The 24,503-nt window shown below is 37.8% G+C and overlaps 1 protein-coding gene across 1 annotated transcript in view; it reads right to left on the reverse strand.

Moving 5' to 3' along the window:
- The window catches only part of LOC127447115 (potassium voltage-gated channel subfamily H member 3-like), a 212,943-nt gene that overhangs the window by 5,544 nt on the left and 182,896 nt on the right, over positions 1–24,503 (reverse strand). The window contains exons 11-14 of the mRNA XM_051708705.1: positions 12,052–12,266; positions 4,099–4,355; positions 2,664–2,764; positions 1,962–2,014 (exon numbers count right to left, since the gene is read on the reverse strand). Of these exons, the coding sequence (XP_051564665.1) occupies positions 1,962–2,014; positions 2,664–2,764; positions 4,099–4,355; positions 12,052–12,266 (626 nt within the window). The remainder of the gene's footprint in view (positions 1–1,961; positions 2,015–2,663; positions 2,765–4,098; positions 4,356–12,051; positions 12,267–24,503) is intronic.

Genomic DNA, 24,503 nt, shown 5'->3' on the forward strand with positions numbered 1-24,503 from the left:
TGTGTCATTACAGGTTTATGAACTACATTAATTGACTGAAAAATGATTTATATTGATTATTAGTATTAAAATGTGTAATTATTACTCTCTGGAACACATGATTCTAATTTTCAACTGTGGCATTCTGAAGACCAATATTTTTGTATAATGACTACTTAGATGTATAATTGAGCATTGATCCAGGCAACCGATTTCCTAAATAGCTGTGCTAGTTTCATGTTTCTCGCATCACTCTGTGGTCTCTTTCTTTCTTCTCACATAATAAACTCAAATCAATAATTCACGTTAGGGATGTGCAAAATGACCAGTTTTCATAATCAACTAGTTGGTCGCTTTTTTTGAATGACTAGTCGGTGTTAAGGATAAAAATGTATAATTAGGTTCCATTATGTTCATGTGACCCCAGTCAAACATGTTTCTGTGGGATATATGGATGCTAAGTGGTTTTATTTAGTTCATTTATGCATAGCTGCTGTTATAGTACAGCAATCAAAGCACAGCATCAACAGCACAATACAAGAAGATCACTGTTGGACATTAAATCCTTTGCTGTAAGTAATGTTCCCTTAATTGTGAGGTGCAGTGGAGAGATTAAAGTGAAGTAGCACATCCCTAGTTCACATTTATTTATTTATTTATTTGGTACACAGCCGTGTAATAAGTGAGATAATGTGCAGTCAGCCAGTCATTATCGCAAAATAAATCATCCTGTCAGGATTACTTGTATGCTAATTATGACTAACTGACTGTACATTATCCATTACTTATTTACTGAACATCGGTGTCTCTTATCATAGTGCTGTTTAGGGACGTGCCCAAAGTCGAATACTTTATTCGAAAAGGCACGAATAATGACTTAAAAATGAATAAAGTATTCTATCAAATAATAGAAAATATTTTTTTTTGACTGATTATCCAACAACACAGGGATAGAGCAATATTTTTAATAAACATCTAGTATGACTCAAATATTAATTTATGAATGAAAATGTGCATAATGTGATTTCATATCTCGGTTTATTGTGCACATCTCAGAAATCTGAGGTAACACTAACTTAAGTAAAGATACTATATTATATATATTTGCCACTTTTTTAAATGTCTATGTCATCGGCAAAGTCACCAGCAAAGAACAAGCACTGACTGTTGTGTAGGGCTGTATAGGGCTGGGATATAATCGCAATGATTTTGGTTAGAGTGATACAAATTACTATTGCATAGGCTAATACAAAACTAATCCTCAAAATAATACAATAATCCACATTAATAATTCACTATTACAATAATGTTTAACTGGGTTCAAAATATGAGTTAAATTAGTTTTTGCACACCTTGTTCATTCACAGAAAACATGTTTTAGTAACAATATACAGTATCTAGGTAAATAATGCCTTTTATTACTGTATTGTTGTATATAGTATGTGCATATCAATGAAAATGATTCAATATTATTCTTCCTTGTGTTCATTCAGTAAAAAAATATGGAAAACATGCATTTTTAACTTCATACATCAAAGTGTTGAATCTACTAGTCTAGAATGTCTGTTTGGTTGAAAACAATTGTGCCTCTGGTTTAAAAAAAAAAATCACTTTTTGGTAATTTCAGAGCAAATATATAAATATCGAGATATATCGAATACGCGGAACAATATCGAGATATAGCCTAAATTTTGTAGCCATACTGGCCAGCCATACTGTTGTGCTGTTAAGAAGTCACGCCATTGTTGTTAATTTCTAAATTAAACTGAATCTTTTTGAATGCAACAGATCCATTGCAACAGATACAGATGTAGAGACAGATACTGTAACAGCCTCGCTGAACACCCCTAGTGCTGTTGATGCCTTTTTATAAAAACAGCATTTCTTAACCATGGTAAAAATGTAACGCACGGTTTCTAGTTGTGGCTTATTGCTTTTATGCATGATCATTTGTTAAATGTAATTGTGTTTGTGATGCACACCTCTTTACTCAGTTTGGTGATGCTCTGTTTGGTCTCCAGCTGTTCCTGGTTCACTGCACACAAACACACACAAAACAGGAATGTTTTAATTTTCACACATTTTGAGTTGGTTGTAGAGACTGTTAAACATATTTTGTGATGTAGAGAGGGAAGAGTGGATGTAGTGAAGATTATATAGGAAAAATGAGTATAGGAGCTACACTAGTCTCAGACGACAATCTCATGGAACATTAGTTGATTATATAATTTTTATTTCACAAAATTGGTCAGAGATTTCTCACAACTTGAAGCTCCAATCTTATTGGCTTGCATTATACAATTACTTTTACTTGGAGTGCAAAGGAAACAAAACTGTGTTTGTGAGGTTTATGAAATCATGTTTTTGAAAGATACATAGTAAGCCAGATATTCATGAGAAACAAGATATTCTACATTCCTTTCAGGGTTAAATCCGATTTCAAATGTACTCATCCCTAAATTTCACAGTAGAAAAACATCTATGGTTAGCCGCTTTATATTTCGGTCAGAATGCCCCCTTCAAACCATCTAAGTGGATGGTCCATGGCCAGATGAATCTGCAATATGGAACGATAGTCAATAGTCTAACTATGTGAGACTATGCTATACAGTCCATTTTGGAAATATCAATTCATAATATCATCCCCCAGAAGCCACTTGCTGCTTGTAGATGTGTGTGTGTACCTGGAGAAGGGGACGGAGGGCCACTCTGAGGTAGGCTGGCACCAAACTCAAACTTTTGTGTTGAGCTAGAACTGCTTTCTGTCTCTATGCCGTCCACAAATCTACAGAGACATAAAAATAATGCATTATGCTGTTTATGTGTAGTTGATGAAGAGCTGAGAGTTGGTAGGGATTTAAACTATTTAAACATTTGAGTGGAAAAATGGATGAAATGTGCACATCATAATATAAATAAAATATATTGTACAATACAAAATGCTGGTAACACTTTACAATAAGGTTCCATTTGTTAATATTAGTTAACAACATTAGTTAAACTAACAATACTTTTACAGCATTTATTATTCTTGGTTAATGTTAATTTCAACATATACTAGAACATTTTTTAAATCATGTGTATGTTAACATTAGTTAATGCACTATGAACTAACATGAACTAACAATGAACAATTGTATTTTTAATAACTAGCATTAACAAAGCTTAATAAATTCTGTAAAAAATATATTTTCATTGTTAGTTCATGATACCTAATGCATAAACTAATGTTAACAAATGGAACCGTATTGTAAAGTGATACCAAAATGCCTTTTAAATGTCTAAGAGACAGGAATCTCTCTGTACTCTTAAATGGATTCCTTCACATTGTGCACACCAAATTGCAGCTTTAGATAAGCCATGATTTCCTAGTGTGAAATAGAAGAGCCAATCACTGGAGCAAGCAGTGATTCCACCCAGATTGGTTGTCATGGTAGCTGGATACTTCTTCTAAATTATGAATCAGTGAAGTTCATTTCAGAGCCAACAGGGGGCTACAGTTTATTCCGGTTAGATGTGATGCAAGAGTGGCCCAGTGCCAGTGGCTAAATATACATTTAGCATTTTTGTAATAAAAAAAAAGCTGTTTTCCCATTACAAATTATATTATCATTATAACAATTAAAGTAAAAATTATATTAAAAACATATCATTAATATAATCAGAATGTCTTAAAAATAGTATTTGATATGTTCCCCTTTTGCTTTAATGACATCATGCACTCTGCTGGCATGGAGTCCACAAGTTTGTGCAAAACCTGATGATGTTATCCCAGCATGATTTGAGAATGTTTCAAAATCTAGAGCATCTTTTATGCTTCAATGGAAGCAAGAAATCTTACCTTTTGTACAAAGGAGTTAACATGGTGCAAAATCTAAAATGCTTCTTATTCTTTTTCATGTTACAAAATGTTTCTTAGTTTCAAAACCCTAAAACTTTGTTAATTTCTTGTCTTATATGAGATTTTAAATCTCAGATTTTCAATGTGGACTTCTGAACGGCACTGTATCAAGCCTTCAAACATAGACTCTAGGCAATATTTCACTCTTAATTTCACTCTTCTTAATGAGCTCATCCTGTGCAGGTGAAGAAAGAGTCATTCATGCGTGTGTTTCATACCTGGGGCTGAGTTCTGGAGGGACGCTACTGAAACTAACCACAGGGATCTGGAGGGTGGCAGGTCTCGTGTGGTCTGTTGGAGGGCGGAAGGGGCGTGGGGGGAGGAAAGGTGATCGCAGAGGGGAGCTGAGGGCCCGGGTCAGGCGCAGAGGGGAACGTGAGACCCTTGATACAGAGTGCTGTTCTTCATCATTCTCCTCATCCTCACGGATGGAGGGAAGTTTTTTCACCAGACCACCATTGCTTTCCCAGTCCAGCTGAGAGAGACAGAGCAGATTCTATTAGTTATTTCATAGAAGACTCCCATTTGTGTCTGCATGTAATGAAGAATTTCCAATAGAAGCATACACATGTCTTCAAAAAACTGGAAGGAGTCTTAGTTGTATAAAAAAAGTATGATTACAGCTTGTGTGATAATACTTTATTACAGTGACTGGCTGCTTGCAAGGCAGCACTGTAGATATTCCTCACACATTCTATCTGTGTTCTTCAAAATGTTCTGCAATTAATTAGGCTCAAACGCCATTCAAAAGTTATTTTATAGATAATTTCAGCCTTAGGTGCATTACCAGTTTTGGGCTTTATTACTCGTCTCTCTGGAGTACGTAATTCTCATTAATTACAGCTAAACTGTATATTTGACCCTTGTCCCAGGTAACTGTGTCCCTCATATCTCTCTGAAGTCACTCTGAAATAAAATCAACATTTTATCACAGCCATTTAACGATTTTATTTTTAAAATAGATATGTAATAAGTAGGATCATGTAAAATAATTAAATCATTATCGCAAACTAAATCCCTTCAGGGTGATACAAGCCCCATCCACTTTGCAGACTTTATATATGTTCTATGAATTTTAGGATTAAGTGTTTGAAAAATCTTATTTAGATTTGCATTTTTAAAAGGTCTAAAAATGGAGGTGGTGAGCATATTCAAAACAACTAAGGGCAGGTGCACGATCAAAAAAAAGCTAACAACTCATAGTGAAAAAGGAGAGTGACACACTGCTACATATGCTCCCACACAATTGAATAGAGCTTCATCTGGATTATTTCTGAACAATAAATACTCACATCTATCAATGGGTGTGGGCACTAAATAAGCCATCAATTACCCATCGGTTAATTGTCTGATATTTGGGTGCCTCCTACTGGACAATTATTTGCTTGTTTGTTGCCTATTCATTGAATAATTGATTGCTTGTTTAGTGCTCACACCAATTGTCACTTGTCAGGTGTGAGTATTTATTGTTCATATATAATCCTTCAACACTTCTTCTTATTGCCTGATGAAGACCTTAGTGGTTGAAACGTTATTTGTCTAATCTATTAAATTGTATGGGAGTATTGTTTGAATGTTTGCCATTCAAAATCTAACCGATAGCAATGATATCAATGTAATATTTGCATACTGAATTGCGATTGGTCTTCTGACTTGAATTTATTTGCATACTAATTTGTGATTGGTGTTTTCTTATCTATTTAGCAGTCTATCTACCTTTTTCCTGAACGTGGAAAAGTTCACACCATTCATTATAAGCCTGTTTTTGTTTTCTGGTCTCCTTTGTTTTACTTTGCATAGGCATACATTTACTGAGCACTTTATTAGGAACACCTGTACACCTACATATTCCTGTGATTATCTAATCAATCAATTGTGAGGCAGCAGTGCAATGCATAAAATCATGCAGATACGGTCAGGAGCGTCAGTTACTATTCACATCAACCATCAGAATGGGGAAAAATGTAATCTCAGTGATTTCGACTGTGGCATGATCGTTGGTGCTGGTTTGAGTATTTCTGTAATTGCTGATCTCCTGGGATTTTCACGCACAACAGTCTCTGGAGTTCACTCAGAATGGTGCCAAAAACATCCAGTGAGTGGCAGTTCTATGGCCAGAAATGCCATGTTGATGAGAGAGGTTGACGGAGAATGGCCAGACTGGTTTGAGCTGACAGAAAGGCTATGGTAACTCCGATAACCACTCTGTACAATTGCAGTGAACAGAATAGCTTCTCAGAATGCAAAACACCTCAAACCTTGAGGCGGATGGGCTCCAACAGCAGAAGACTATGTCTGGCAGTTTATTAGGACCATTGTGTTGCTAATAAAGTGCTAAGTGAGCGTATGTATTTGGTGGATAATTGATGTTTAGTGTATTCAATTTGTATGTGGCTCCATGGTGCAGATATTTTGTAGAGTCGCTATGACTGTTTTTGACACTGCCCTACTTGTCAAAATTTAAGGAGTGGGTGGATAATGTGAAGCTATGGACCAAGGATAGTTACGTTGCACAAGTTAAGCCTGAACTCATGTTACTCAAACTAACGCATAAACGCATTGTTGTTTTTCATTGTCTGGATTCTGGAATGTTCTTATTGGTAGTTTTAATAAGAATATTCTTGGTCCTAAATAGTACTTCATTGTGTACTCGATAGTACTTCTATTAAAATACAATATTTTTTTTTTCTTTTTGTCTCTTCCCTTTTTCTCCACCTTCAACCCAATAGTTTTCCATAGTCCAAGATTAAATTAAGAAATCTCAATAGATTTTTACCCACAAAATATTCTTTGTATAAACTAAAATTGATTTTGATTTCTTTGTTGATAAACTCTCTCTGCACTGCATGTTCTTAGAATGTCATAATGATGGCTTCAAGCACTTTTATCCCATGGCATGGCAGAAGAGGTGGAAAAGAGGAGGGGTGGCAGTGTTTATTTTTGTTTTGTCAAACCGCATAAAAGACTGTGTCAATCACCATTCATTGCTATGGGGTGGCAACACACAAAGTCCACATCCCTTTATTATTACCAAATTCCTTCCATCATATAAACCAGAGACGAAAGAACCTGAAAAATAACAACCAAGCAAGTGTACAGCAAATAGTAATTCAAACTACGATGCGTACAGTTCTCCCCATCCCCCTATCCCTTTCTTCTCATCCCTTCATTTGTTCTCTCCCTATTGGCTTTGACTGAAATCTCTCCATCTTTATTCCGCAACCCCCACCTCCCCTTCTCTGCACCGTGCCTCTTTCCTTGCCTCTTTTTTTCCTCATATGATCTCCACCCCCACGCTCCGTCTGCAGTCCCATACCCAACCTAAAGCACAATTATTTTTAGCCTTCTCCTTCCAATCTTAGTAACACAGACCCCAGTGGCATGAAGTGTGTGTGAGATGCTTAAATCAGGTTTTTCTAAATAAGTTTTCACTTTCTTTACTTCACTCATCCAGAGAGAGAGAGAGAGAAATGTGTTTATTCAGGCATTTCCACGTCTCTAGAGTCACCAAATTCAGTCAATCTAAGCTAAGTAACATGAGAGTGGAAGGAATATATTAAAATTCTCCTAAGCCCTACTGCACAACACACAGACACACACACACACAGTAATAGGGATGCTTCTCAAATAATGACACTCCTTTTCTCACCTGCTCTGTAATTATGTGCAAGGGTGTGTTCATTGGTATTCTCTGTGCATTCTGGGGTTGCACATATGGAACTGTGGTGAAATGAGCTTTGATGCTGATCTGTTAAGTATCGCAGCACAAACTAGATTTTTTTTACATTTTCTGAAAGAAACAAGCGGTGCTTTTCTGATCCAAATGTCACTGCCATGGCACAAGTGTTGTGGATGGTTGCCAGAGCTTTAAGCAATTGCTAAGGTGTTCTGAGTGTTTTTAGTGCATTGCTTTGCAGTTTCTAGGGTGTTCTGGGTGGTTGCTAGGTGGTTACTTACTGACCCATGTCAAAAGAGCACACCCCCAGGTCTCTGTGATATTCTGCTCTTCAGATTTTTTAGCCTATTTTCTCATACCTTAGAAAATATCTTAGTCTGATCCCTTAGAAAAAAGTAGCACACCTCTCTTCAGAATGCTGCTTGATTTGAGGTATAATTCATGTCCACAACACAAATGGTGCAGGACGAGTTACGCACTGAATTTTAATACTTGTTAGTGGTTTATTCAAATCCTTAACCCCAAGTATAAGCAATAGCAATAGTGATTCTGCCTTAGCCAGCACCTCTAATCATAAATTTTTTCCTACCATACATTATGTACCTGTCTCTCCACCATCAAACTGGAATCAATACTTAATTGCTGCTTTCCATTCTACAATTTCCTCAACACATTTCCCCCTCTCTTCATCACTTTCTTTCCTCAAACAGACTGATCGCCGCCTTCAAAATCTGAATGCTGCATGTGACACCTTGTAGAAAGCAGCACTGCAGGAAAAGCGAGAGGAGAGAAATGAGGCACCTCTCTTGTCCCCACCTCTTGCTTTAGTGCTATTTTTATCTACCAGGATCCAATCTTAGCTTGAGGCTTGGGGTATCCAGCCAGCGTGGAGTCCCCGCCTTCCTCCTGTGCTATTCTTAGCATCGGCATACACTCCAAACCGCAGCCTGCTGCTATTCCTGTCCCTACAAGTTATACTCAAGGCTGGCAGAGTGTGTGTGTGTGTGTGTGACAGAATGGACTCATGCACAGACATACAGTACATGTGCATCTTGAAGATGAGGGGGTCGGGGCTTCATCTATGTCAGGGAAAGGACACAGACTTAAAACGTGCAAGAAGGAATGAAAGATGAGGGATCCATTTTGTATTCTGCTGGTTGTGGATGTGGGTGTGGGCAATGCAGCATTAAACAAACACACACACACACACACACACACACACACACAATGGGCCTCATTCATGAAACACAAGCATAACTCATTTTTGTGTAAATCATTCGTAAAGCCGGTCTGACGTAAATGTTCGGATTCATCAATGTTTTAATATTTTCAAAACGTTAGCTGGTACGAACAAAATTTACACCTGCTCCCGACCACATGTAAATCATGCGTAAGACATCCAAACATATTGTGTTCTTTCAGACAAACTGTCATAACTACATTTTGATAGTCATGTTCAAGTACAGACAGAGAATAAAGTGAGTATCAAATGATATTATGCAACATAAATACAACATTTCTGCTGTATAAAGTGTCTCATGATGATTTGCAGTGTCATGTCAGAAACTCTATGTACTACTGTACTGCTGTTGTGTATTGTAGTTCTTTTTTCAAAGAAATTAAATAAGTAATGAAAAAATGTACTAATAATTAAATGAGTGAAATTAACCTTAAAAAAAGAAAAGAAGCCGTTAGACATTTCTTTGCTGCGTGCATTTGGCTTTTTCAAAGTAGGCTATAGTTTTTTTTCCCCAACTCTGCTTATCGTTTTTCCAGCAGAATATCTTGACATGTTGTGAAAGGTTCAAGGAAAGGTGCAGTTTGCGTTTGATTTTCTCAAAAAAACAACAATGTAATAATAAAAACATAAATAAATAATGCCCTCTAACGTGACTGGTTGGACATTTTATTTTTCATTTTTTATATGAGCTCCATAATGTAGGTTTCATAATTTAGTCAGTATATCATGTTCAGTCGAAAACGTATGGTCAATGGTAATGCTGTTCAACCCATAAATAAACACTCTGCGTGCAGTTGCTCATGCAATACAATGGGCAAAAAATAAGAAAAAGCCTGCACATTGCCATATAGCTTGCAAACTTGTAATATCTTACAGTGTTTCGGTCAAAGACCTTCTTCAGGCATTCTATTAATTTCTTTAAAGATTTTTCCTGTTGCAAGGGAAGTATATCACTGTTACAGTCCTTATTTACTCAAGAAGTTTCACCAGTGACGCTGGCGATGCACTCAACCAGAGAAGGTTAATGGTGGTGGACATCCAAACTGAATTTTTTACACTAAAGCTTCATGTAAAACCATTTTTATTGACCTTTGTTTTGGACTGTTCAATTCACAAAAGAACCTCTGATGACAACAAAAGCATGCGATGACTGACTGTAATTTCCTCTCTTACTTTTTAGAACGAACATGCAAGTGTTTGCTAAATCAATATTTTACGTTGTGAATGCACTCCATTTACATTTTTTTTTTTTTTTTATATTACTGTTCGCATAGATGTTAAAAGCTTCTTATTAGTATGTACTAGCGAATTTTAAACCTTCCTTATATGACGTTTTCATGGGCATGGATTATGATCATTTTGAGTGAACGTGCACGCTCGCTCGATTTACAAACGTTCTGCATTCACTAAACTAGCATACACATTTTACTAACAAATCTGGGGAATACAAAGCATTCGTGAATCCGGTGGAAAGTTTTCGGGAAGCTCCATTTTACACGTTAATTACTCCCAATTTTTTCAAATATTTACTAAATATTCATGAATGAGGCCCAATACATCTTCAGTCTTTAGGTCACATCTCAGCTTGACACATACAAATTCACTATGGAACACTGGGTTTGTGGTAGAGGCTTACACTGCACTTTTTTTTTTATATATATACATTTGGCAGATTTGTATTTATTTAATCTAATGATTTGCAATGTGTTAGCACCATGCTCTACCATTTAGGCAGGAAAGAAAAATTATAAATATGCTCTCTTTAATCCAATTTTTTTCTCCATGTCAGCAATTATGTTAAATGGAGTGCAAATGGAGACTTCAACTTAAAGGGATAATTCACTCACAAATGACCATAATGATCACCCATTCACCTCATGCCATCACAGTTGTGTATGACTTTCTTTCTTCTGCAGAACACAAACAAATATTTTTAGAATAATATCTCGGCTCTTTGAAAAATCTTTGTGTTCTGCAGAAGAAAGAAAGTCATACACATCAGGGATGGCATGAGGGTGAGGAAATTACGAGAGATTTTTCATTTTTGGGTGAAACCTTTAAGTTTCCTGTTTCAGAAAGACCCTAGTAATCTCACGTGTCTTGTCTAGATATTGAGAAGAGATCTTGATGATGTCTCTAACTGTGCTCTGATTCGCCATTATACCAAGGTCTGCAATCAAAAGTCAGAGATTTCCACTTGAACTCACATTTCTCATCACATTCTTCCAAGAGCAAATGATCTGAACTATGCAGTCCTTACTGTATGTCAACAAATGTCATTTGTTTCTAGTTTTGTTATTCCTTAAGAATATTAAGAGGAGGAGCCTGGGTAGCTCAGCGAGTAAAGACGATGACTACCACCCCTAGAGTCACGAGTTCGAATCCAGGGCATGCTGAGTGACTCCAGCCAGGTCTCCTAAGCAACCAAATTGGCCTGGTTACTAGGGAGGGTGGAGTCACATGGGGTAACCTCCTCGTGGTCGCTATAATGGGGGTCGCTCTCAGTGGGGTGCGTGGTGAGTTGTGTGTGGATGCCGTGGAGAATAGCATGAAGCCTCCGCACATGCTATGTCTCCGCGGTAACGTGCTCAACAAGCCACATGATAAGATGCGCGGATTGACGGTCTCAGACACGGAGGCAACTGAGATTCATCCTCCGCCACCCGGATTGAGGCGAGTCACTATGCCACCACGAGGACTTAGAGCACATTGGGAATTGGGCATTCCAAATTGGGGAGAAAAAGGGGAGAGAGAGAGGGAAAAAAAAAAGAATATTAAGAGAAACATCTGAAACAAAGTTGATACCTGAAACATAACTGAGAACTGCATGAACTCATGAGCTATGTAAGAGCTATGAAAAGAAAGAGCAATGTAAAGATTTCCTCTGGGTTTTCTCATCTCATCAGCAGAGAATATGAACCATAATGTTGCTCATGACATGAAGTCACCACTTGTTTATGTGTTTGCTTGTGCAAGTGGATTATCATTTATAGTACTATTTATAGGACTCATATCAGCTCTACAGCCTGTTCAAACCATACAATATTGATAATCCAGACCGAGGCAGTGCATTGACTCCTGGCCTCTTTTCATAATAATTGCCTCAGTCCCTTAAGCACATGATTCATGGTAAATAAAGCGTTATGCATGCGCACAATGAACTTTACATGCACAGGTGTAGAATCAAAGGTAATATTCTGGGATTGTCGCCCTTTGCCCTGAATACCATCATGTGTGCTCCCATGCATCACTCACATCAGGTCCGCTGCCCTCCCGCAGGTTGTAGGTGAGGTCGTGCTGAATTTCGCTGACAAATTTCTGGGCGTATTCAGGATAGAGGCGCAACACTTCTCGTAGTCCCTTCAGGCTGATGTACTGTAGGTCGCAGTATGTCAGCGCTTTCACATTTGCATTGGTCTTTATCACTTGCTCTTTTGTCAGCGAGTCCGATCCGATCAGGTCCCCCTTTCCTGTGTGAGAAAAGCACATAGAAGTAAAAGTTTGTTGATTTGTTAGTATATTTCATTTCAGTTCGCGTAAACTTATGGACTGAAATATTGATGTATCACGATATATCGGTAACCATATCGGAATCAGCCATAATAAAGGGGGGATTCACTAAGAATGAATTGTGGCCAGTAAAAGCACTGCTTATTTGCACGTTTTCTGCGCTGGTTTAGCGCCTAATTCACTATAGGAATTATGCAGATCAGACTGCAACACGCAAGCGCCCACAAAATCTGTGCTCACTGCAATTCTGATCTTAAAGGTCAGTTCTGAGTGCTTAATAGTGGAGGATGCAGCAAACCACTGAGATAAGGCTCACTCTGCTAGGACTATGCATCTTAATAGATGCCAGTTTATTGCACTCTTCTCCATCATTTGATCATTATTCGTTGAATAACTACTGCCATGAAAATATAAAATCTACACAAGCATTTATTTTAAATAAAATGGCTGCTTTCCTCGTGGTAATAGCGGCGTATTTGTTTCACCATGAAAATTGTACAGAGTTTTGTAAATAAAGTCTTATTATTATGAGCCTAATTTACATAGAAATTACAAAAATGATATAGTAGTAATTTGTATGAAAATGGCACTCATTTTTCTTGTAATAAACAAAGAAAGTATATATAGATATAATAATCATAAAAATATGATTTCTAGAAGTAGAAATATTGTATATATTGCGACACTATTACATATCTTAGGTCACTAAAGTCCCTATACACTTTTTGTCATTAAATAATTAGAAATAAAAACTTTTTTTTGCATTTTTTATTGCTGACGATTTGAGAGAAAGGTTGAGGAATACTAAAGAAGTGGGGGCATATCTCCAAAAAATTTATGAGTTAAAGGAGGTGGAATGGGGTCCAGGGTCACTAAAGACAGAACCCCATTTAAGGGTTCAAGGGATAGTTCACCTTCCTATAGTACTTTTTTACCATAAATTCTCCTCCCTGCCCAGTAGGTGGCGATATGCACGAAGAATGCGAATCACCAAAAACAAAAGAAGAAGAATGTGAAAGTGAAATTGGAAATTTATAGCAAAAAGGTCTTCAATATTGATCTGTTTCTCATTCACACCCATCATATCACTTCAGAAGATATAAATTTAACCACTGGAGTCATATGAATTACTTTTATGCTACCTTTATGTGCTTTTGGAGCTTCAACATTTTGGTACCCATTCACTTGCATTGTGAGGACCTACAGAGCTGAAATATTCTACTAAAAATCTTTGCGTTCAGCAGAATAAAAAAAGTCATAAACATCTTGCATGGCATGATGGTGAGTAAATGATGAGATAATTGTAATTTTTGGGTGAACTTTTCCTTTAAATACTCAAGATGGAGCACTATTTCAGCACTTACTGTGTTTTCTTGAACTAGATTACTAAACTAGGTAGTAAGCAAATAATATGCATTTTTTTTTTTTTTTTTTTTTTTTTTTTAGCTCAAATACCATGCACAAATGTGGCAGAACTTTTAAGTGAATTCAGTCCTTATTTTATTGTTTTTTAACTATTGGTATCATTTTGATAAGGCCGATGTGGAAGCAGAAAATATTAGACCATATTTCTTCCAGTTTACTATTATACATTACGATGTTTGATTTCACTTAAAGCTTGTGATTCTGTTTAATGTGCAATTCATATTTTTTTGTTATAAACAGGCAAAACAGTATAGATTTAAAATATATCAGTTACTGGCCTTTAAACAATTATCAGCTATTGTTATGTCACAATTTCAATATCACCACATCCCTAATAACAATAATGTGAGACACTGAGTCATTTGTGAATGTGTGTGTTACAAGTAAGTTTCATGGCTCTGATGGGGCTTAACACAGCCTTTGTCACATGCAGTATTCATAAAGTACTCATTCAAAGCTGCATGTTTATGTGTTTATTCATGCAAGATCCTGGCATGTTTAGACAAGCAAACAAAGACACAGAGGGTGTTGATCAAATTTAAACACTAAAGTTAAAAGCAAACAGTTTCTGTACTGGGTTTGAAAATGAGACTCAGAAAGGGCACACAGGGTAGCACAAGTTCTAAAAATATGCTCTGGTTTGGTGCAGAGGGACTATGAAAGCAGTGACAAATTCTGAAGTGTGCGTTTGTGTCAGAGCAGTGCATTCTGGGAAAGCACACTGGTTGGCACACATTGGAGGCAACTGAGTTCAGCAGCACTGGAGGAAAGAGCTGAAGAGTGGAGAGAGATGCCAGAACATTTGAGCATCCTTCATCGAGTAAGCAGGTGCGGTAATTATACAGTACATATGTGTGTTCAAAACAATCTGTTCACAAGAATTCTGGATAACATAGTCCCTTGCTCTCCTATGCACCACAGCTTTGATATGCTGATCCCTATCACCCCTCTTTCAGTCTCAGTTTTATGTTCTTCATTGGCATGAAAAATAATCACACATTTGTATTGCTAAAGCATTTGCAACAGGCAAAGAAAATAGTGCAAAAAAATTTAAATAAATTAGGAAAAATAACCAGAGAAAAAATATGCACAGTAATTTCTTGTTCACTGAATTTTTTGTTCAGTCACTTGTCATAACTAGACTGGATTACTGTAACACTCTTGTTGCAGGCCTCCCTGCATGCGCAATTAGGCCCTTGCAAATGATCCAGAATACAGCAGCACGTCTGGTCTTCAACAAACTAAAGAAAGCATGTTACACCACTCCTTGTCTCTCTTCACTGGCTGCCAGTTGATGCAGTATCAAATTCAAGGCTCTGATGCTGGCATACAGAACAGCCACTGAGTCCGCTCCAGCATACCTAAAATCATTCCTGCAGAGCTATGTTCCCACCAGAAGCCTGCAGTCGGCTAATGAGTGACGCCTTGTTGTACCAACAAGAGGCACCAAATCACTTTCCCAACTTCCGGTTTCACTGTACCTCGTTGGTGGAATGACCTTCCCAACTCCACCCATGAAGCAGGCTCACTCTCTGTCTTCAAGAAACTGCTAAAGACACATCTTTTCCATAAGCACTTAACCATGCACTCATAAAGAAAAAAAATATATATATATATATATATATATATATATATATATATATATATATATATATATATATACACTGGCGGCCAAAAGTTTGGAATAATGTACAGATTTTGCTCTTATGGAAAGAAATTGTTACAACTGAGATTCGTCCTCCGCCACCCGGATTGAGGCGAGTCACTACACCACCACGAGGACTTAGAGCGCATTGAGAATTGGGCATTCCAATTTGGGGGGAAAATAAAAAAACAAAACAAAAAAGTGTTGGAGTGATGGCTGCTGGAAATGGGGCCAGTCTAGATTTATCAAAAATGACTTTTTTCAAATAGTGATGGTGCTGTTTTTTACATCAGTAATGTCCTGACTATACTTTGTGATCAGTTGAATGTCACTTTGGTAAATTAAAGTACCAATTTCCTTCTGAAACAGCTAAATCTGTACATTATTCCAAACTTTGGCCACCAGTGTATATATATTCTTGTTGCACTCTAATCTGTCTTGGATACTACTACTCTGATGCTAGTGAAACTTTAATGCAGCACTTTCCGTACTGCTGTCTCCTTAAGATTATTCCTCTTTTTGTCATGGTACGTGGTGTTGAGAGAAGGACCCAAATGCAGACTGGCAACAATTAGCTTTTATTAAATAAACAGAAAACAAACATAACCAGGGATGTAGATCCCAGGGGGGATTATTAACTTCTCAATCAAAACAAGTACAGCCCCCCCAATACTTATACCACGATCAATGGAAACATGTAAATGTTTCACGTTCAAAGTTCAAGCTAAATCTACACCCTTGAACATAAATTTCTCTCGATGGAGAAAAAAATAAATAAATAAATAAAATAGAATAACACTAGAAGTTCTTGAACTTGACAGGGAAGGCAGACAGAAAACACGAGCACACAACGACAGGAGCAAACGAAACAATCCAGCACAGGACAGCATACAAGAGGAGCTAATATAGGGAGAGAAATCAAATGGGTTAACAAGGAAGGCAGGTGAAACAAATGAACTAATAATAAGCAGACAAGGAGGCGGGGTATGACGCAAGACTGAGAGACACGTGGCAATACAGAATAAAAACAAATCCACGCGCTCTCACAGACACAAACACACAAAAGACACGAGCGCATATCGCCAGAAACTACAAGGCAACATACGCTCATGCCAAAAGACAGACGAGACAAAAGAATGCACAGCAATGCCAACAAAACGATGCCACGCACTCTCATAGCAGACAAAACCTGAGCGTACACCGCGAAGCAAATACCATGTGATGCACGCAACAGGCGACAAAATGAGATGGGACATCTGTGCGAGAGTTCAGCCACAAATAAACAGGCACCAGAGACAGAAGCGGCCGTGCACAACATGAAGACGGATCACAACCCGGATGAGCAGCGCAAAGTGAGCACAACGAGAAGCGCACCCGCGGTCGTGAGAGACAGACACAAACAATTGACACAAATGCATGCCGCAAGGATGGCATAAGAGCAATGCACTCATGCCAGTAAACAAGACAAGGGAACGCATGACACAGCAAATAAGACAAGCCATGCATTCTCACCAAGACACAGACTATACAAGACACTAAACATGAGTGTCAGAGCTCAGCCACAAACACAATAAAAACACAACCAACAGGCTGAACCCTGACACTTTTGTAAATGAATAAATGTAAACGTAATTAAAAAGAAAGATAAAAGAATATTGTTTTATTAATAAATTGTGAAATTATCAAAAGTATGTTGTTTTCCAGAATGTCTGTGTATTTTGTGAATTTTGTCTGAAAATGCAGCTCTATTGTAACTTTTCTTTAATTGCAAAGTGGACACAATCACTTCCTGTGCCAGCTGTATTCCCACATCTTGTTGTTTTTATAGTGAGGATGTGTCCAATGAGTCTAGGAACTGTAGTTAGTATTTTTTATCTGTCACTGTTTTTTGAAGGCCAATAATATTGTATTTTACTCTGCTGTTGTTTTTCACCTCTATCCTCTAGAAATAGGTGATTTAATCGTGCCTCATTTGTATTTAATCTTATTAGTTGGACAGTTTTGTTCTGGTCCAAGTCTTTAGTGTGATGGGGGTTAGTTGATGTTTGTAAAACATCAAGACTAAAGCTCTGGACCAGCTCAAAGGACTGGTTTCTGCATTAAGTGCTTTATAATGTTATGAGGGGGTGGTATCTTCATAATTAGTTTATATTGGCCAACTTCTGCTCTGCATGCATTATTTGTGGTGTTTCGGTGTACTTGAAAGATATATTCACAGAATTCTGCATGCAAGGACTCAACTGGATGCTTTTCTCATCTGGTGAATTTTTGATTTGTTAGTGGACTGAATCAATATTCTCTCTCCCCATCTCTCTTTTTTTTTCTTGTCCTTCCCCTGTCCTTATTTGCATTCTCCTCCCAGCTCTGACAGACAAAATCTCTATGGAGCAATAACAAGTGTAATCTTTCTGCAATGTTTTTGGCCACAGACAGCAGACATGAGTCTAGGTGGAGGAAGCCATTTAATTAAGACAATCACTCCAACTCCAACAGCATCTCAGAGACACCTGTGTGATTTATTTATTTATTTATTTTTTTTGTCTGGTTTACAGAATAAGTGTTTATTGCTGTCTCTTTTGACTAATCATTCGATTTCATTTCAAGCTTTCATTTTTTATCAGTCATTCACTATTAGCTCTCTCTGTCTCTCTCTCCTGCAATCTCTCTATTTTCCTTGCTGTCTTTCTGTTTATCTCTCTCGTTCTCATTCTCTCTCTCTCTGGCATTCTCCGGAGACCCCTGTGGATACCCGGGTCAAGCTGTCAGATCAATAACGCCACAGGAAAGTGCCATTACTGTGCATGTGTGCAGGTGTGTTTTTTCAACATCAAAAGCTTATCCTCCGAACACTAAACCAATCAGTCTCTCATTGACAGTGAGTGCATGGTAACACAAGCTAGCTATGTGTGTGTGTATTCATTCACAGCAGTGTATTTTCTCTTCCCTTCAAGTCACTGGTAGTTTGATCAAGTTTAGTGTCCACCGACACTAAAGAGAAACTTTAGTTGTGAGATTTCTCAGCTTTGTGAGTCTGTAGAATAGCAGCTTGTCACACTATAAATTAGCTCCATTCCAAATCCTATATTCCTTTTCCACCAAAATAGTGCTTGGACAGGGAATCTTTGAATCTCTCAGAGAATCGGCCCTCATTTGTCCCTTTAACTGATTATGTTTCTACATAACCTGCTCATAAACAGTGTTTGTTTACATGTCTTACTACTAGTTTTTTTACTCCTAGTACCTGACGACGTCAGGCTACTGGGCAGGAGTACCTGTGACATTTCTCCTACATTCGAGTGGCTGGAAAGTGAGTCATGCAAAGCCGGCCTTTAGGTGAACACGGGTAAGAAGAAAAACATGCTGAAGTCATGGGATGGTGTGGGAGCAGATGACAACCTAACGATTGGAGGCAGGTCTTTCAAAAAAGTCAGAAGCTTCAAATACCTTGGATCCCTGCTTACGGAATCAAACGAAAGCCTGGCTGAGATCAAGGAATGGGTAGTAGCAGGAAACCACTGCTGTTTCAGCGTCCTTAATTTAATGAAATCTAGGTCGCTCTCCCGGAACACCAAGAAGTCCATCTACCAAATAGTCATCAGAACTGTGGTCACCTACGATTGCGAGACATGGGTGCTGACACAGAATGCAGAAGACATCCTGAACACCTGGGAGAGAAAGATCTTGCGGAAGGTGTAATGTCCATTACTACAGATCAATGGCGAATGGAATGTACGAACAGTGAGTTGTACCACCTGTATGGAGATCCCTACATTACAGTGGAAATCAAGAAAGCCCACTTATGCTGTCTCAGCCATCTAGAGCGCATTTCAGAGGATAGGAGAGCTCACCGGGTCTTCAGGCACTAGCTCCATGGAAGGGGCTTCCAGGACGTCCGAGGAAGCGCTAGCTGGACGACGTGGAAGAGGATCTCCAGAAGCTGGTATTCCATGGCTGGAGACGCTGAGCCCAAGACCAGTCCGAATGGAAGAATGTGGTGGAGCAGGCCAAGGCCCTTCATGGGCTGTAGCTCCCATGGTCAAAAAAAACAAAAAACAGTGGGACACGTTTCATGCATTGTGACTCATTGCATTAACATCAACACGATTCTCATAAAATGTCAACATTACAATTTAGACCATGTTATTCTGTGGCTGGATGCTCCCTGGATGCCTGGAACTAATGAAAATAGAAGTGTTTTTAAAAAAAAAAAAAATGGACTGCAGCAGTGAAGCAAGATGGCTGGACTGATGTAGGAAATGTAGCACACATTTTGTCTCTGCGGAAGTTGAGCGCTTGCAATCTTAACAGCTTCAGGTTCTACTATCGGGCCAAACGAGGGCTTGCTAGTGGGTGTCAGGGCCAGTTGCGTTCCCACTTTCATTTCCGGGATTCATCGTGCCACCTCGGGGCTTCTTCGGGCAAACGGCCAAGCGCCTTTGGCCTGCCGATTACCCTTCGGCCAAAGAGGGTTAATCAAAAACCAAACTAGGCAGAGAAATGGAAGCCTCAGTCTCCGCCATGTTCATTTTGAGGGCTAGCTAGTCTCCAGTGTCTGATACATCAGCTTGAGCTTCCCTCTTGCTTGTGAAATGGGCAGGATGTGTGACATTGGCACCAGGGCAGCATGTTAAGGGCGGTTTTAGGAATGGGAATGCAGTTCGAGTTTGGTCTTGCAGCTCAAGATCTGAGGCTATTTTCCTCGGCTGACCAGTTGATAGCCCTGGCTCGCACTGGCCTGATAGTGGAAACGTGGCTATTGAATAATGTGAGCAATCAAATATTCCCGACCTTTCCGCTGAGGAAATAATTGTACGTATCTAAATTACGATAAGCTTTCATTGCCTCTCTCGTGTAGATGCACCCAGTATCAACAAGATAATGCTAACTTCTAATGCTACTTCCTTTGAGAATAGTTGTTGCCTTAAAGCAGGGCCGTAACCACAATATAATTTGAGGGGGACAAGTCCCCCCCAATATTCAGATATGGCCAGATTAAGTTGTTGCAGGAATAACATAATGGTTTAAAAAAGTTAAAGTAGTCTAACGCTCGTCAATGTCATATGAGATAGCCAATCAAGACGCTAAGCAGGAACCTTGTGGATTATTCCAGCGCCGCACATCAACAAGCAGGTAAGGTTAAGAGTGTTTGTGTCATGTGAGATGTATCTAACTAAACATGCAATGTATGACCACTGTTTTATGACTGAAATGTTGTACTGACTGACATTAATTTCCAAGGGTGCAAACTATTCAGTTATCGAGCTATTGAGTTATCACCCAGATCAGAACTAGAACATGGTTAGACATGTGACTTGTGACTTCTATTGTGCATTTAGGTTTTGGCAAGGACAGTGTCATATATTCTTAATGCAAATATTCTCAGGTAATAATTTAAAATCAATTTAAGATTTTCTAAATAATTTTGTTGTCTTTACTTAATTCTGAATTTTGTACAGCATCTCCCAAGAGTCTAATTTTAAAAGAGACCATTTTATTTTGAGTATGTCTTGTCAGGTTTGTGCTAAAAACATTAGCCACCGGTTAAAGTAGTTCAGCTAAAAATGTACTTTTACTCACTCATTTACTCACCCTTATGCTGTTTTTTTCTTGGAACATAAACATCTCTATATTAAGCAGCTCTATTCCATAGAATAAGAGTTTATAGTGAGCAGGAGCTGTCAAGCTTCAAGGACAAATACTATAAAGCACTATTAAAGGTTCAGTATTAAGACATCATAACAGTAGTCCATATGGCCCAAGCTTTCTTGGGCCATACATCAGCTTGGTGTTATATGGACTACTTTTATGGAATATTAATAATGATTTATTTCTTTGGACCTTGACAGCAGTGGTCAATATGAACTGTTTTTGTATGGAAAAGAGCAGCGTTAGGATTCTTGAAGAACATATTGTCTTAAGATTCTACTGGGAGGAAAAAAGCAAATTGCTAGCAATGCAGACAAAGTGTTTGGCTTGCACTGTGTAAACTTTTTATAAAACCAAAAATTATAAAATTTGGGCCTTTATTTGTGCATTTCAAGCCTTTTATTCAGAAAATTATTGCATTCAGTGCCTTTACTATATTAAAGGACCAAAGAGGACCATTATATCTGTGACCTCAACACCCGTGACCCCCCACCCCCAAAATGGTTTGGTCCCCCCAGTGTTCAAGACATGGTTACGGCCTTTCCATAAAGTCTTGTTTAAAGGATGCGGTAATGATGCCTCATTGTTTATTTACAGTTTCTACATATACATTATTTGTTCTCTTTTAGCTAGACTTAAAAAGTATGCTCTAGTCTTGTTGCTTTGACAGTTCTGGGCTATGTCCGGTAGCTACTGGACATAGCCCAGAACTGTCAAAGCAACACGACTAGTGCATACTTTTTAATGCTTTAGAACCAGACATGCACAGTAGCACTGTAATTACTTTGTTATTGTTTATGTCCATGAAAAGGTCTATGTGGAGTCTCGAAGAGTACAAATCATAAAGAAATATATTAAAACGGCCAAACTTTATGAAGAGATATTGAATGTTTCATAATTTTTATTCATAAATACACCTTATTTATTCTGAGCATTCAGAGACCTCAGTTTTAACTAATTTAAATACACTAAGAACATCTTGAGACCTTGACATAAATGTTTCCTCTTATTACTTTCTTCAATAAATGTATCAAGGCAATTGCAGGGACTTTTTCCTCTTCCTCAAATACATGTTGTCAGAGTTTACTGTGCACGCCCTCCTGCTGTCTTGCCTGGCAAACTCGTAACTTCGCCCTTCTGCAAAGTTAACTACAATGCTTTCATGTGGAGGTCAAAGCAGCGCTTGACGAAACTGCTGAGTAATGTGTTGACACCACTACACAAGCTATGTGGAAGCTCCTTACTGTTAAATACATAAAATAAAATTAATTGTAATTAAAACATTTATTTATTTTTCAACCAAATTGAGTAAACATAGTGGTTGAAGGCTGGATCAGCATTTCTCTGGACTCCATCTGCAATCTTGGATGATTTCTTTTCATTGAGCTTATCATAATTCATTCTGGGATTACCTTCCCCATAAAGGATACTTTAGAATTTGTCCAAAACGAGGTATCTAAGGCCATGTCCACACTAATCCATTTTCGTTTGAAAACTCTGTTTTCAGTTTCCTAATGTCATCATTTTGCTGTTATGGAGAGCATTTTTCAAAAGAGGAAAACGGCATTCCAGTGTGGGTGAGAGGCGTAAAAGCAGAAAAATAAATGTATTTTCAAACAAAAACATCTTACATATGATGTTACCCTAGAAGGCAGAATTGTTCTTTTGCCTGCAGTTTGGAACAGCCTTTGCATCAGGAGTGCACCTATGATGCCTTACATGTTGTCTAGGGAGGCAGCTCACTAGGTTTTGGATCAGAGCTGTGTGTAAAGGAAGTGTGAATGTTCGTTTTGTACGTGTTAATTCCCCCCTGACTGCATATTCCTTTTCCCATTCTTTAATTCACTCCCTTCCAACCCACTTTATTTTCCATGGGTGTGTGGAGATCAATGACTCTCCTTTTATGTGTCAGCCTGTTTTAATAGTCAAAGCATTTAAATAATGTATTGACCATCAATTATTAAGTGTGTGAGAGGTGGATGTGGCCTAGCGGCACACCAATATTTGATTGATCAGAGGAACAGGGTCCAGGAGTTTAGAGATACATACACACACACACACACGCACACAGGAACCTTTAGCTATGCAAGAGCTCTGCCTCATCATTTACTGTGACCTTTTGAGAGCCTTTATATCCAGATTAACTGTAAGCACAGTAGAAGAGGGGGTTCAGATACAACAAATTGTTTTTTAATGGTTGAAATCTGTTAACATCTGAATTAGAAATGTGGAAATGTATGCATTTTAGGCCCCATGTAAATTAATTGGCACCATTCTGAGTAAACTCTAGAGACAACTGTGTAAATCACAAGAGATCAGCAGTTACAAAAAATACTCAAACCAGCCCGTCTGGCACCAACAATCATGCCATAATCGAAATCACTGAGATCAAATTTTTTTCCCCATTCTGATGGTTGATGTGAACATTAACTGAAGCTTCTGGCCCATATCTGCATGATTTTATGCATTGCACTGCTGCCACATGATTGGCTGATTATATAATCACATGAATATGTAGGTGTACAGGTGTTCCTAATAAAGTGCAGTGAGTGCACACACACACACACACACATATATATATATATATATATATATATATATATATATATATATATATATATATATATATATATATAATTAATGTATGCTATCAAATAGATATATCATTTGGTGCAAATCACAGCATGCATTATCCATGTATACTGTATATGTAACAGTTATGGCTGGATGCACTCAAACTATTGTTCAGGCTATTTAAAAACAAACAGATGCATGTTTTGTGCCTTTATTTATTTTTTTACAAAACACTAATACAGTGGGGTTCAACCTCTGTGAAGTCATTCCATGTGTGAAAATGCTTCTATTCTGCATTTTCTACTTAAAAACAGTTTTTTGTCTATTACAAATTATATTATCAGCATAAAAATTGAGTGAAAAATTTAACTGAAAAATTAATATGAATTTTAGAACTTAGTATTTGGTATGTCATATAATGTCCCACTTTTGCTTAAATGACAGTATGCACTCAATCTGGTGTGGACACATTTTTGTGCAAAATATAATAAACCATGTTATCCCAGCATGAAATGAGAATGAAGCACACAAGTTGCTTTTTAGAACAATGGATACAAGGACATTTGACCTTTGTACAAAGAAGTAAATATTACCACAGTCAAAAATGTGCTTATTTGATTAGTGACGTAGAAATAGTGCTGAATTATATACATTTCTTATACTTTATAATGTTTCTTTGTTTTAATTTTTTTCAAAATTCTAAAATGATTCATTTCTGGTGAATTCTTGATTTGTTAGTGGACTGAATCAATATTAAAATAGATTTAGAAATTTCAGATTTTCAATATCAACTCACTTTTGAACCCCACTGCACATGAACAAACTCTGGCAGACTGTCATGATTCACTATTGTTTTGCCTTGTGTTTTGCCCCGTCATCTGTTTCCCACGGACTACACTTCCCACAA

Source organism: Myxocyprinus asiaticus, chromosome 10 (assembly GCF_019703515.2).
Source record: "Myxocyprinus asiaticus isolate MX2 ecotype Aquarium Trade chromosome 10, UBuf_Myxa_2, whole genome shotgun sequence".
In the NCBI taxonomy this organism is placed as follows: Eukaryota; Metazoa; Chordata; class Actinopteri; order Cypriniformes; family Catostomidae; genus Myxocyprinus; species Myxocyprinus asiaticus.